The 13,065-nt window shown below is 43.0% G+C and overlaps 3 protein-coding genes across 3 annotated transcripts; all 3 read left to right on the top strand.

Moving 5' to 3' along the window:
- Window positions 1-35: 35 nt before the first annotated feature.
- Window positions 36-1,338, top strand: LOC132795667 (solute carrier family 15 member 1-like). Its single transcript, XM_060806524.1, has 3 exons — window positions 36-47; window positions 315-522; window positions 575-1,338. Exons 1-3 carry the CDS (start codon window positions 36-38, stop codon window positions 1,336-1,338), a joined length of 984 nt encoding a protein of 327 aa, XP_060662507.1.
- A 1,112-nt stretch (window positions 1,339-2,450) lies between these two features.
- Window positions 2,451-4,762, top strand: LOC132796241 (V-type proton ATPase subunit d 1). The gene is made up of 3 exons (XM_060807331.1): window positions 2,451-2,840; window positions 3,198-3,706; window positions 3,775-4,762. Exons 1-3 carry the CDS (start codon window positions 2,714-2,716, stop codon window positions 4,189-4,191), a joined length of 1,053 nt encoding a protein of 350 aa, XP_060663314.1. The 5' UTR covers window positions 2,451-2,713; the 3' UTR covers window positions 4,192-4,762.
- Window positions 4,763-5,590: 828 nt separating this feature from the next.
- Window positions 5,591-11,651, top strand: LOC132795785 (uncharacterized protein ZK546.14). The gene is made up of 3 exons (XM_060806674.1): window positions 5,591-5,821; window positions 9,396-10,270; window positions 10,813-11,651. The coding sequence occupies exons 2-3, from the start codon at window positions 9,406-9,408 to the stop codon at window positions 11,340-11,342; spliced, it is 1,395 nt and encodes a 464-aa protein (XP_060662657.1). The 5' UTR covers window positions 5,591-5,821; window positions 9,396-9,405; the 3' UTR covers window positions 11,343-11,651.
- Window positions 11,652-13,065: the final 1,414 nt, after the last annotated feature.

The raw sequence follows: 13,065 nt of genomic DNA, 5'->3' as shown, positions 1-13,065 counted from the left end.
GGGTGTGTTCCTCCTTAACAGTTATATATTATTTGATGTTTCTATTTGTAATGTTATTTCTCGACGAGAACTATTAGATTATAGCCACAAATTTTGTGCAATAACGAATTTTCCTAATGCAATGCAAAATAAATCCTTATTATTGAGTTAAGGAAATTATTATGGTCTAAAGTGTATAAAATGGATAGTTCAATCAAAAGGAATGATTTGAAACTACAATTTCTTTAAAGATCTATTGCAAGTCTGATTTAAAACATAAACAATCAATATTTTCTCCACCCTCTCCTTAATACTCCCCTAACTAATATACACAGCGCACTTATCCGGTCATTCCCGAGGAGGGAAGCACGCAAGTGCGCATCTTCAGCGGCATTCACGGCTGCAATTACCGGGTAAGCACCAACATTGGCTCTGGCCTCAACTTCACCCTGCAGGGCATCGACTTTTACTCAAGTGGCAACATTGCCACCAATATAGACGGCACTTTCTCCCTCGACTATACGATCGAATCACTGACACAAGGTAACAAAATACTGCACTTACCCCATTCAATCTGTCAATTTCCTGTTCACAGGCTGTCCACAGTTGGACTCTGGCAATCAGCTGTTGAGTGAGGCAACGGCGCACACATTGTTCCTGCGACCACAGCAGAGCGTGACCAAACATTGGTATGAGGATGAGTTGCAAAAGTCCAACAAATCGCTGGCTTTGGTGCGCACCCTGGCCAATTTGCCAGCCACAACGCGTATTCTGTGGCGCGAAGTCAAGACGGGCAATACTGCCTTAGAGCTGCTCGCTCGTCATCACGATCTGTACGAGCTGAACACTATCGAGTACGAGGTGTTGCATGGCCAGGTGCTGATCCATCAGCAGCGTCTGCGTCCCGGCGGTGTTTATGCCCTCGTCATTGGCCAGGAGAGTGCTAATGGCTTCGTCTCACGCATGTTCGAGGTAACGGAGCCCAATTCGATGAGCATGCTCTGGCTGATTCCCCAGTATGTGGTGATGACGCTGGGCGAAGTTATGTTCTCGGTAACGGGTTTGGTGTTCTCGTATTCGCAGGCGCCGCGCAGCATGAAGTCACTAATCCAGGCCTTCTGGCTGCTTACGGTCGCCTTTGGTAATATTATTGTGGTGGTGGTTGCGGAACTGAAGTTCTTTCAGTCGCAGGCGAATGAGTTCTTCCTTTTTGCCGGCCTCATGTTTGTCGATATGCTGATCTTCATGTGGTTCGCCTGTTACTATAAGACTTATGACGAGAATACCGCTCCCAAGCTGCATAGCGAGTCGAAGCCCGGCCAGCGAAAACTTATAAAGCCCCAACATTACTCGGAGTAGAATTGGACGCGTTCTTTTCTACCTGGTTTGAATACTATATGCACCTGTTAAAATGTTAAAATATGTACAATAATTGAAAAATATATAATTATCACAATCTGCATTCATATTAAAACTTATTTATGTACCATAAGTATATATGTATATACATATTTAAAAAAAAAAATAAACAAGCATTCAAAAATTCAACGGAACTAATTTTAGATATATTGATATACATCACATACTTTCGATACTTCGTTACAGTTTTAGAAGCATCGCATTTTGACTTTCTGCGCAAATGCGCTGCTTTTGCGTCCTGCACTAGGCGAGTAACGGCACAACGGCCATTGGAGTTTGCTCAGCATTTAAAATTTTACAAACGTGGAAATGTTTAAAACCCTCACTAGTCACTTGTTGCGCCTTCAATGTATGTTTTAAATATTCGCACCGTGTTGCATTTGATATCCGCAGTTACAAATTTTCAGCTAATTAATTATATTTTTTTGCTTCTCACACACTATGCGAATAACGGCACAACGGCCATTTGCGCTTTGTTTCGTATTTAAAATTTTACATATACATATTTAAGTGACTCACTAGTCACTTATTACGCCTTCGACGTACCGTGCTGCACTTAATACACGTAGTTATAAATATTTAACTAATTAAATAATTATATTTTCTCGCAGCCAAACCGTTTTCTTCAAAATTGCTTCTATTTAACTGTGCTGAGATGTGGCCACAATCAAAATGTCTAAAAATATACTATTTAAAGCTGAGAAAATATACCAAAATGAAGGTAGCATGAAAATAGTAATATGGTTACTCTTCATTTGTGATATATTTTCAAATGCGTTTAAAAAGACGCGTAACTGACATAATTATTATTTTGTTGTTTTTTCAATACTTTTTGCGTCATTACAGACTATGGTTGCTAGAGCAAAAAAAACGCTGATAGACTAGAATGAACCAGGGCTGCACCAAGCACTGCGTTGCCAATGCCACAACGCGTTGCCAACTATGCGCCGCTTTGCCAACTTATCAAGTGCGCATGTACAAGTTGGCAGCACCACGCTGGTCATTTGACATGTGGATTTTTTAGTGCTTTTCACTGACGTTAAGAAAAAAAAGCGAAGAAGAAGAGGAGTTGCAATCATATGACTTGTCGATCGATAGAGAAGAGAAAAAAAGGTTGCGAAGTTGCAAAAGTTACGGTTTATTTAGCCAGCAAACAGCCGAGCCGAACGATTGCTAAACTCCCTCATAAGCAACAGCAGCAGCAGCAGTAGCAGAAGGAAGCAATCAGCGAAAGCGTTTCAACGATTCTTCGATTTCCCCAACATTTTCTCATTCTCTGTGTGTGTGGTGTTGTTAGTGTGTGTGCGTCACAATAATGGATAGCTCTGGATTCATGTTCAACGTTGACAACGGCTACTTGGAGGGCTTGTGCCGCGGCTTCAAGTGCGGCATCCTCAAGCAGGCCGATTACCTCAATCTGGTGCAGTGCGAGACCTTGGAAGGTGAGTTGTCCACTTGTCCACTTTAGTTCGGTGCCATTGCTACGCCCGTGTTTTGAGTCACATGACGACAGCGCCAGCGGCGACGCAAGCAGCGCTGCTATCAGTCGAGGGCAGCAGCTGTTTGTGTGTGTGTGTGTGTGTGCGTTTGCATGTAACTACTATGCAAGTGTGTATGTGAATGTAAGCTTGTCTTGTGATTGATTGGTGCTAGTTAATATACCCGCTAGCTAAACAGGCTGACAGGGTATTCGAAAAGTATAAGTATATATACTGGTTCAGTCATGTCCCCTTCATGTCCCCCCTTTCCGCTAAATAATTGATTGCATTGATTTCACATTGAATTCATTCCCTTAACAGATCTGAAGCTGCATCTGCAGGGCACCGACTATGGCAGCTTCTTGGCCAACGAACCCTCGCCGCTCTCCGTCTCCGTGATCGACGACAAACTGCGCGAGAAGCTCGTCATTGAGTTCCAGCACATGCGCAATCACGCCGTCGAACCGCTGTCCAACTTCCTGGACTTCATCACCTATGGCTACATGATCGACAACATCATTCTGCTCATCACGGGCACGCTGCATCAGCGCCCCATCTCTGAGCTGATCCCCAAGTGCCATCCACTGGGCAGCTTTGAGCAGATGGAGGCCATCCATGTGGCATCCACACCGGCCGAGCTTTACAATGCTGTCCTTGTCGATACGCCGTTGGCGCCGTTCTTTGTCGACTGCATTTCGGAGCAGGATCTTGATGAGATGAACATCGAGATCATTCGTAACACGCTCTACAAGGCATATCTCGAGGCGTTCTACAACTTCTGCAAGAACATGGGCGGCTCCACAGCCGATGTGATGTGCGAGATTCTCGCTGTAAGTTATTTCTTGTCTTCTTATTGTGATTTGCCATCTCTATTGTCTCCTTCTGCTTCTGCTTTTAGTTCGAGGCCGATCGTCGGGCCATCATCATCACCATCAACTCCTTTGGAACGGAGCTCTCCAAGGACGATCGGGCCAAGCTGTATCCCAACTGCGGCAAGATGTATCCCGATGGCTTGGCCGCGTTGGCGCGCGCCGATGACTACGAACAGGTGAAAACCGTGGCCGAGTATTATGCCGAGTATGCGGCACTCTTCGATGGCTCCGGCAACAATCCCGGTGACAAGACGCTCGAGGATAAGTTCTTCGAGCACGAGGTGAAGCTCAATGTGTTTGCGTTCTTGCAACAGTTCCACTTTGGCGTCTTCTATGCGTACCTCAAGCTGAAGGAGCAGGAGTGCCGCAACATTGTCTGGATCGCTGAGTGCGTTGCCCAGAAGCATCGTGCCAAGATCGATAACTATATCCCTATATTCTAAGCTCCCAATTGAGTGGGACAACAGACATCGTGTTCTTGTTGTTGTTTTTTTTAAACGCAATCAATTTCTATTTTGAATCGTGTCGTTAATAATTAATTAACTATTTTTTTTTTGTGTCTCTTGTTTCGCCTCTTGTTATGCAATTTGTTTATATATTATAATATGATACTACAACTACATATAACACAACTACTGTAATGTAATCTGTATACTGTACGTTTATCTTTCTTTTTGAGTATTATTCCATATTACCATTAACATTAATGATGTTGTTGTCGTCGTCGTTTGTTGTAGAGAAAGAAGCGAAACACACGCAACACGTTCACGTTTGTACAGAGTTGAAAGTGTTTTTTGTTTTCATTAATTTTTAAACTGTAACTTTATCTTTAACTGGGGCTATAGATTCCAGATTCCAAGTCCCATTCCCACAAATCGAATGCGAATTCGATTTTACACTTAATTAATAACGAAAATGCATATAAATTGTAAATTCTTGCAGCTGCGCATCAAATATAAATAGAAAAATATATATACATATATCATATTATCAAAATAAAGCCAATCCCGTTAATGTTAATGCTCTTTCGACTATGTCTGAGATACTTTGACGCCATCTAGTGGGCAGTGTAGGCAACAATTAACTGACTATCTCAATTTGAGCCTAGCATTGATCAGCTGGCGCCATCTATCGTCGGGTGTATCAACCTCAATATTAACTTACAGCACTTGGCATTGTTGTTGCCAGCTCGCTCTAATCTTATCATCTGATCATTAAAGTGGCACAATGGGAATTTACTTACATGCATGAGTAATAGCTGTAGTTGGAGTTGCAAGTGCGACACGTCTCGCATCTTAATGTGAACTCCTCTTTGTTGGAACTTCTTTGTTGATGTTCTTGAACCAGACTACAGACAGTTCTGGGTTCTCAAGGTTTCCTTTGAGGGGTGCAGCACTTGTTCGTTTGTCTGACTCACCAGCAGGGGGAGGAGGAGGAGGAGGTGGCAGCTAGACAAAGCCAAGAGGAAGAGAGCTGCGCTAACTCCAGCTTACAGCATAGAAGAAGTTCGATGCGAAGTTTCGTTATGTGGGTCGTCTCGAACATGTTGCGTTGACCAGAGGGCGCCAAAGTGCGACTACTACATAATGTATGCATGAGTGTGTGTGTGTGTGTGTGTGTGTGTGGTGTGGTGTGTCTCCCGTTAGGCCAAACAGGTGCCAACACGTTTGAGGCAAAAAGAAAGCCACGCTCAGCTGTCGTCGCCTCTCCTCCCCCCCTCATCAACTCTTCCGTCTATGGCTTTGTTCGCGATGTGTGGCGTGCGCGAGGTTCGCTGTGGTTCGATGGATCTTCGGATCGGTTGGAATTGCCAATAACACGGCTCAACGTCGCTGCCTTCTCGCAGTTGTGTTTCGCGTCTCTAAACGTTGAGTTCAGCTTCTCAAGTTCCACTCTCCACTCTTCCCCCAGTCGACAACTGGCAGCAGAAGACACATAAAACTTGCAACGCGCGCCTAAAACGAATTCTATTTTTTTTTGCTGTTTTTTTTTAAACAAGTGTTTTTGCATTATTTTGTGGTTGCCGCTTGCCGCCTTCTTCACGGATTCACAGGATAACACACGTGTAAATAGGTAAAAACAAAAGAAAACCAAATAACTAAATATGTTGAATAAGACCCCAGAGCACTTTACTTACCCTCCGCCTCCGCCTCCTCCTCCTCCTCCTCCTCGTCAACATCCACAAGTTGCTGCCAATTGCGGCCAATGCAGACAGTCAGAAGAACATTGCCACTTAAGATGACCAGGAAACCCAAAACACCAAAAGCAAAAGCAAAGGCAAAAAACCAGCAACACGTCCATTGCACGTAAAAGTCGCTGAGAAATTGTGTCAACCAGTTTTGCGTTTGCTTTATCTTGCTGTTCCTCTCGCACTCGCACTCACACTCGAACTCGCACTTTGTGTTTGGTGTGCTGCTTAACGTTGTTCTTTTATTGTTTTTGTTGTTTTGGTTATTGCTAACCAATTGATTTATTTGAATTTGGCACTCGTTTTACTTTCTACCATTCGATCGATCTGCTGCGATCAGCAGCAGAGATCTTTCTATTGCTTCCACTTTTTCACGTCCGCCCACCCGCACTCAATACAATTCACACACAAGAAGCCAAGCTTCCAAGTCCCTCCCACGTCCATTTTTACTTCCCGCTTCCATGCTTGTCCTCTCGCGCTTCCATTATCGATAACTAGAGCTTGAAGTCATCGCGCAGTTGTGATATTTTGTAAGGATGCCAATCGTTTCATGCGTGAGCTTTGAAAAAGCTTTAAGCTTGATGCTTTGACAATGATGGATGCTGGAATTAAAGCTCTTACCGCGCCTCGCCTCGCCAGCGCCATCTCTCGATCGTTTGTTAATGTCATCAATGTGCCTGGGGCGCTAAAGTCAAAGCCAAACACATCGTAAAATTTCACTCCTCTAGCGTTGAGTAGAAGAAGTTACTTAACCTTAATATGCTTGTGCATTCACCATCTCGCTCGCTCGCATTCGCAATCGTAATTCTAATGGTTTCTTTCACCCACATGCAAAAATCAAAGTCAAAGAAAGTGAGACCTAAATTATGCAAATTACCTCTTTCTATGCACGTTTGTGTGTGTGTAGGTTATATAAACCATTGAAGGATGTAAAAGTTTCTGCAGCTGATTAGCATAATCAAAATATTCGTGTCGTAATCATCGACGTCATTAGAAGAAGACAACAACAAGAGATAACAAAAGAAATTTTTGCAGTCTGCAAAGATGAATAACAAATACAAAAAATACAACAAAACACAAAAATTTCAACACTTTCGCTTTGTGGACCGCTTAACGGCGGCGGCTGCATAATTAACATTTATTTTTTTCTTTCTGATTTCTTGATTTGATTTTCAATTTCGATTTTGATTTCAATTTCGTTGGGCTCCTTTCCCCCCTGCCCCATGCCCCCTTCTCAAACTCAATCTCAATCTCATCAACGTCCCCTCCCCTTTGCCCAGCACAGCTTTACGCATGTGTTATGATCATTTTGTTGTTGTTGTTGCTTACTTTCTATTTTCCTATGCGTTTAATAATTAATTAATGCTAATATCTTTTCACAACCGTTATAATTTATTGACAAAAATAGAAAATACAATGCGGCTGACAACAACACGATCCACATACAATCCACACACACTCACAGTTGTCTAGTTTTGCCTAGTTGTTGTTCCAAAGGCGGCAAATGCAAATGAACGTCAATATGAATATGAATGTGAATGAGAGTTCGAATTCAAATTCGACTCCGAATTCGAATTCGAATTCGAGTTTGAGCTTCACAGTTCGGGTTACGTATTGGAATGCCAGTGAAATTATGTGAACAGCTGAACACAATTTGTTTTTTTATTTTGGGATGCGACAGCCAATTCAGGCCAACTGGGCCAATTGACCAGAAGCGCAACCGGAGGCGACAACAACGACCAACAACAATAACTGCAGCTACAACGGTTAACTGTCACCAACAACTATGTAACTGTCTGCGATTGCAGTGACTCTGTGTATGTGTGTGTGTGTGCTGCATTATAGTGTTGCAAGAACAAAGAACATAAGCTTCGATGTATAATTACAATTCTTTCCAAACATACATGATGGGAACATCGATAGAAACTGAAAATCGTAATCGATATCGATTCTGTGTCGATGCATTAAGAACTCACCCACCCCCCACACTCGCATCTTGCATCTCGCTCTATTGTGTGGTCATTTTGAAGAAATCATTTCCACTTGTAATTACTTTAATTGTTCAGCCAAAGCTTCGACTTTTATTCTTGCTGCTGCTGTGTTTGTTGTTGTTGTTTGCTGTTAACAACTTGTGCTGCCGCATTTGGTCACCATACTTTCTATCCACTAATAAGTCGAGACACTCAGCCACAGCCAACAACAACAATAACAATTGGGTTACAAATTGCGCGAGTTTCTGTTGCCGTTGCTGTTGTTGTTGTTACCAGCTGGAAGGTCACACAGCAGCAGCAGCATCAACAGCAACAGCGAGAGCGAGACCGAGATACCTAAGGATTGCATACGTACAGACATCAGCATGCTCTCTCATTCTGTCAAGAGAACTTCTACAGACAGAAGTGCTATGTATGTGAGCTTTACACAGTGTTAGTGTAGCAAAGCCGAAAGAGAGCCGAAGCTGAGCTGAAGCTGAGCCGAAGCTAAGCCGAAGACTAGGCAAAGCTATTACGCTGCCGGCGGCCACTTGAAGTGCTGAGCGCACGGTTCAATGAGTCAATAGGTACACAAATTTCACTTTGCTGGCTGGCTGGATGAAACAGTTACGTTCAGATTCCACACATTCCCACTCCGCCGCACACATTCCGCATTCTAACGTTGTTGCTGTCGACAAAAAAAAAAAAAAGAGTTCAATTAAGTAACTGAACTTGTTGTTGGGTCTGTCTTTCAAGAAGATTTCACTCTCGTTTTTGGCCGTTGTTGTTGTGTTTTGGTCTTTGCTTTATCTATTTCTTGTTTTCATTTAGCTTTTGTCTTTGGATCTTCGGATCAATCAGCTATTGTTTGCATTCGCATTTCGAAATTAAGCATGGACATTGACATCGAGTCATCGAAATTGAATTCGATTTCGATTCCGGTTCAAGCTGCCCACACTCCCTTTGTGCTCGTGTGTGTGTGTGTGTGTGTGTGTGCGTGTGTTGAGCCACCCGCTAGATGGAAGATGCCGTTAATTTGTTTACTTTGAAATTCGTGCAGACACTCTTGCCTTCTCCCTTCCTCTCTTTGACCATCGTCTTAAGCTATTTCGCATGCTGCGTTGACAAAGAAAGCAGGAAAGAGAGCGAGCGAGCGAGAGTGAGAAGCGAATAGCAAGTGGCAGAAGAAATTATGTCAATATTTATTTAAATTCATTTCTTTCGTCAGCTCATGCCAAAAAAACACACACACACACACACACAACGACAACAAGTTAAAGAAATGGAGAGAAATTTAATCGCGCGCCACTTGAAAGCGATTTTTTTTTTCTTCTTCGCGCTTTGTTATTTCGAGTTTTGTTTACCTTTGAAATACTTTTGGGGTTTTTTATTCGTTGTTGTTGTGGTTGTTGTTTTTAACTGGGTGAAACCTCAAGCCTTTAAAATTGAAATTAATCGGAAATATTATCGAATTATTTCTACATTGCAGTTGCAAGAAGATGAGCAACTCCATCACTCGCTCTCTGTTGGTGCTGCTTTTGGCCAGCGCCGTCTTAATCGAGGCCAAGACGGTGCATCGACGCACCGACAAGATCTCCGAGAACTTTAAGCAGCTCGATCTGCCCCCAGAGGAGATCGATCCCAATGTCGCTCCCCCCGACAGCTCAGCTCCCATAGCCGACGCTCAGGACGCTCTTGATACCGCTGCAACCCCCGTAACCTCTGCCCCCGCTGCTCCGGCTGCTGCTGCACTTGCTGCCGTGGATGAAACCCTCAATGAAATCGCCAGCGAAGACACCGTCCCAGCTGCAGCTGCCGCCGCTGCAGAGGCAACGCCAGCGGAGACAACTGCTGTGGCAACAGCTAAACCCAAACCGAAGCCCACCAAGAGTCCCAAGCCACAGGATGAGGACAAGAACCCCATCAGCCGGTACTGCAAGTGCACGGAGTCGCATTGCGACTGCTGCCGCAAGTTCGGATTGCCATTGCTGCCCAGCGGACCCGGATGTGCCAAGATCGCGTATCTGGGCAACGACGAGATGAGCGTCTCCCTCAAGTTCGGCCAGATCACGCTCGCCTCGCGTCGCATCTCCAGCAAGCGGGCGCGTCCCATTTGTGTCAGCATGCCCGGCGGCTACAACAAGTTCTGCGGTCGCGTCTACGGTTTGTCCCAGGCCAAGGAGAACTTCAAGGCCTGTCTCGCCTTTGAGCTGCGCGCCGAGGACGAAGTAGAAGCCCAGCTGCCCATCTCCTGCTTCAAGTTCGGAGCCGAGGGACTGCGCGTTGCCGAGGCCGAACCTCTGCCCACCAAGGTGAAGTCGCCACAGGATGAGGATGACGATGACGACATCTTTGGCTTTGGAGGTAAGTCTCAGGATGAAGTTCTTAACTTATCGATATAGATATAGATGATATATGAGGTATAGGTATATATATATGATATAGATGACTGTGAATTTTGAAATAATATCTTAATGAATTCAACAATTTGTTCATTATTGGGAACTCAATAATATAGCAAATATGGATAATAACAAAACAAAAAGGATAAATTGTGATTAACATTGTTAAAAGAAAACTATAATAAAATTAGAAGTCGGGGATTTCTTATTATCTATCGAATCACTCATCAAATCAATATATAGTATATATATTATAGTAATAGTAATACTAAATAATAGTATATTCTAGTATATAATATAACTTTTAATGTCTGTGATTAACATTGAAATAGCAGTGTTAAAAGAAAACTATAATAAAATTAGAAATCGGGGAAAGAAATCGAATCAATCATCAAATCAATATAATGACATAGTATATAATAATATGTATAGTATTTAGTATATTCTAGTATATATAGTATATAATATAACTTTTAACTAATCCTTGTAATATTACGCTTACAGCTGGCGGCGATGATGACGAGGACGACGAGGACGACTACGATGATGCCGAGGAACCATCAGCGGAGGACGACGATGCCGAGGACTACACCGAGGACGACGACACCGAGGCACCCGAGGATGCCGACTATGGCGGCTTCAGTCTGGGCGGTCTGCTCGACGAACTCGACGACGACGAGGACGAGAAGCCAGCGAAGAAACCAGTTGCCGCAGCTGCCGCAGCACCTGCCACGGTGGCTGATCAGACACGTGAGCACGTGGAGACGGATGTGATGCAGAGCAAGGACGAGTCCGGAACTGTGGCAGCAGCCGCTGATTCAGTTGTGGCTGCCGAGGAGGCGGCTGTGAGTGCGGTGACTGCGGCGCCAGCTGCAGCTGCGGAAGCAACGGGTGCAACAACGACAGGCTCGAAGAAGAAGTCGAAGAAGGCGAAAAAGAACAAGAAGAAGAAGAAGGCCGCATCGGTGGCAAGCGAAGCCGAAGGCGACTTTGCCTACGAGCTGCTGAATGGCATTCTGGATTTTTTCAATTGAGCGGCCAACGCGAGTTCGCCAACATGCTTGGCAACACTGTAAATATCTTGCAACGACGTTGAGCTGCACCCAAGACGACGAAGAAGAAGATGATGATGATGAAAAAGGGTTTCAGGAGTTAAGTTAGTTAAGAGTCGCATCCTTTTTTACTTTGTGCCGTGCTGCGCATTAATTTATTTATTTTTATTTATTTATTCATCACACACGTCCCACGAGATTTCTCTGTGCCCACAAATCGTACTTACTTTATTTAAATCCTAACTTAAAAACTCATTAAATAGTGGTCTAAAAAAAACACACACACACAACACTGCGTATACTTAATCTCTGTCTGTTGAAAACTCACTGCCGCCGTCCAGTGCTGTCAATTTAGCTAGTTTCCCGCTGGTTAGTCAAACGTGGTCAAACTTCTTGCAAACATTCCAGAATATAATCGTGTTCTGAATAGGCCTCGGATTTCGTATATTTCCAAGGTAAGTTTTATCATTTGACATATTTTAAAATATTTGTTTTCGCCTATCTCTTAAAAAAATAGCTAAGTTCAACGTCTAGTTATAACTATCATACATATATACAATGACGCAAATGAAATCCATAAATACAAACCAAAGCCAGAGCTCTAATATAAGAATCATAAAGATATAGCTTAATAACTAGTGATGGCAATTTAGCTAGTTTTCCGCTGGTTAGTCAAAAGTGGTCAAAACTTCTTTAAAGCATTCAAGAATATAATAATGTTTTGGATTTTCATATTTCCAGTGTTTATTTTAATCAATTAACTTCGTATTCTAATGAATTGAAAAACATTTGTGTTCATCAGTCTTTAATACCTAAAAACATACAAAATCCGACGTCTAGTTATAATTAACTTGCCTATGTACACACATAATATTGCAAATCAATTAAATACTTGGCTGCTGGAAAATAATAATAGCTGCTCTAGCTTTTTTTTTTTAGCGGTCTGCGGCATCTCTGCTGCTACGATTCATGCAAATTTGATTTGATTTATCCAGGTCGTGTGTGTGTGGAGGAGCGAAACCAAGCCAAGGGGCAGATGTCCAGCGTCATCCTCATTTGTTAAAGCTCCGTTGGCATCGGGTATATTCGTTGCTTAGTTGTCTTTGTGGCAGCTGTTTTAGTTAGGGTATCTGGCAGTCCATTTCGCTCTTGCCTTGGATCTGTGGACTGATTAAGTGCCGCATCATTTATCAAAATGCCGCCCCAAAAAGCCACAAGGAGATGGGCCAACTTTTAATTAGAAACTATGCTTTGCAGTTAAGTGGGCAAACGTGCTAAATCAGCCAGAGGCTTAAAGCTCCTTCTCCTTTCACTTAATTAACTTCGGGCAAGTGAATTTGCCTTTCCTCGGAAAAGTTGTCAAATTTCTATGTGCGGAAAATGAAGTTGAAAGGAAGCACAGTTGCATACATATATATATATATATTTATTTATTTAAACATTAATGTACATTCGATTAAAATATGACCATTAAAACGTGCATTCAATTTCATTGAATGCAACGAACAAAATTCTTACAATTCTTCAACAGGGTTTCGCATCCGACTATATCGATTTCGAGTTCTCGATAACGATAGTGCTTGTCGAGATCGAGATCGATCTTAACAATTCCATAAAGTATTCTAAATATGTTGCTTCCTTTATCAATTGCACGCGATCTTTCGTTATTCTTGTGGTGGACATTTTCTTGTTGTTGTTGTTGTTG

The sequence above is a fragment of the Drosophila nasuta genome, chromosome X (assembly GCF_023558535.2).
Source record: "Drosophila nasuta strain 15112-1781.00 chromosome X, ASM2355853v1, whole genome shotgun sequence".
NCBI classification, from domain to species: domain Eukaryota; kingdom Metazoa; phylum Arthropoda; class Insecta; order Diptera; family Drosophilidae; genus Drosophila; species Drosophila nasuta.
The sequence above is the reverse complement of the archived record's forward strand: the minus strand, read 5'-3'. Positions and strand labels throughout refer to the sequence as shown.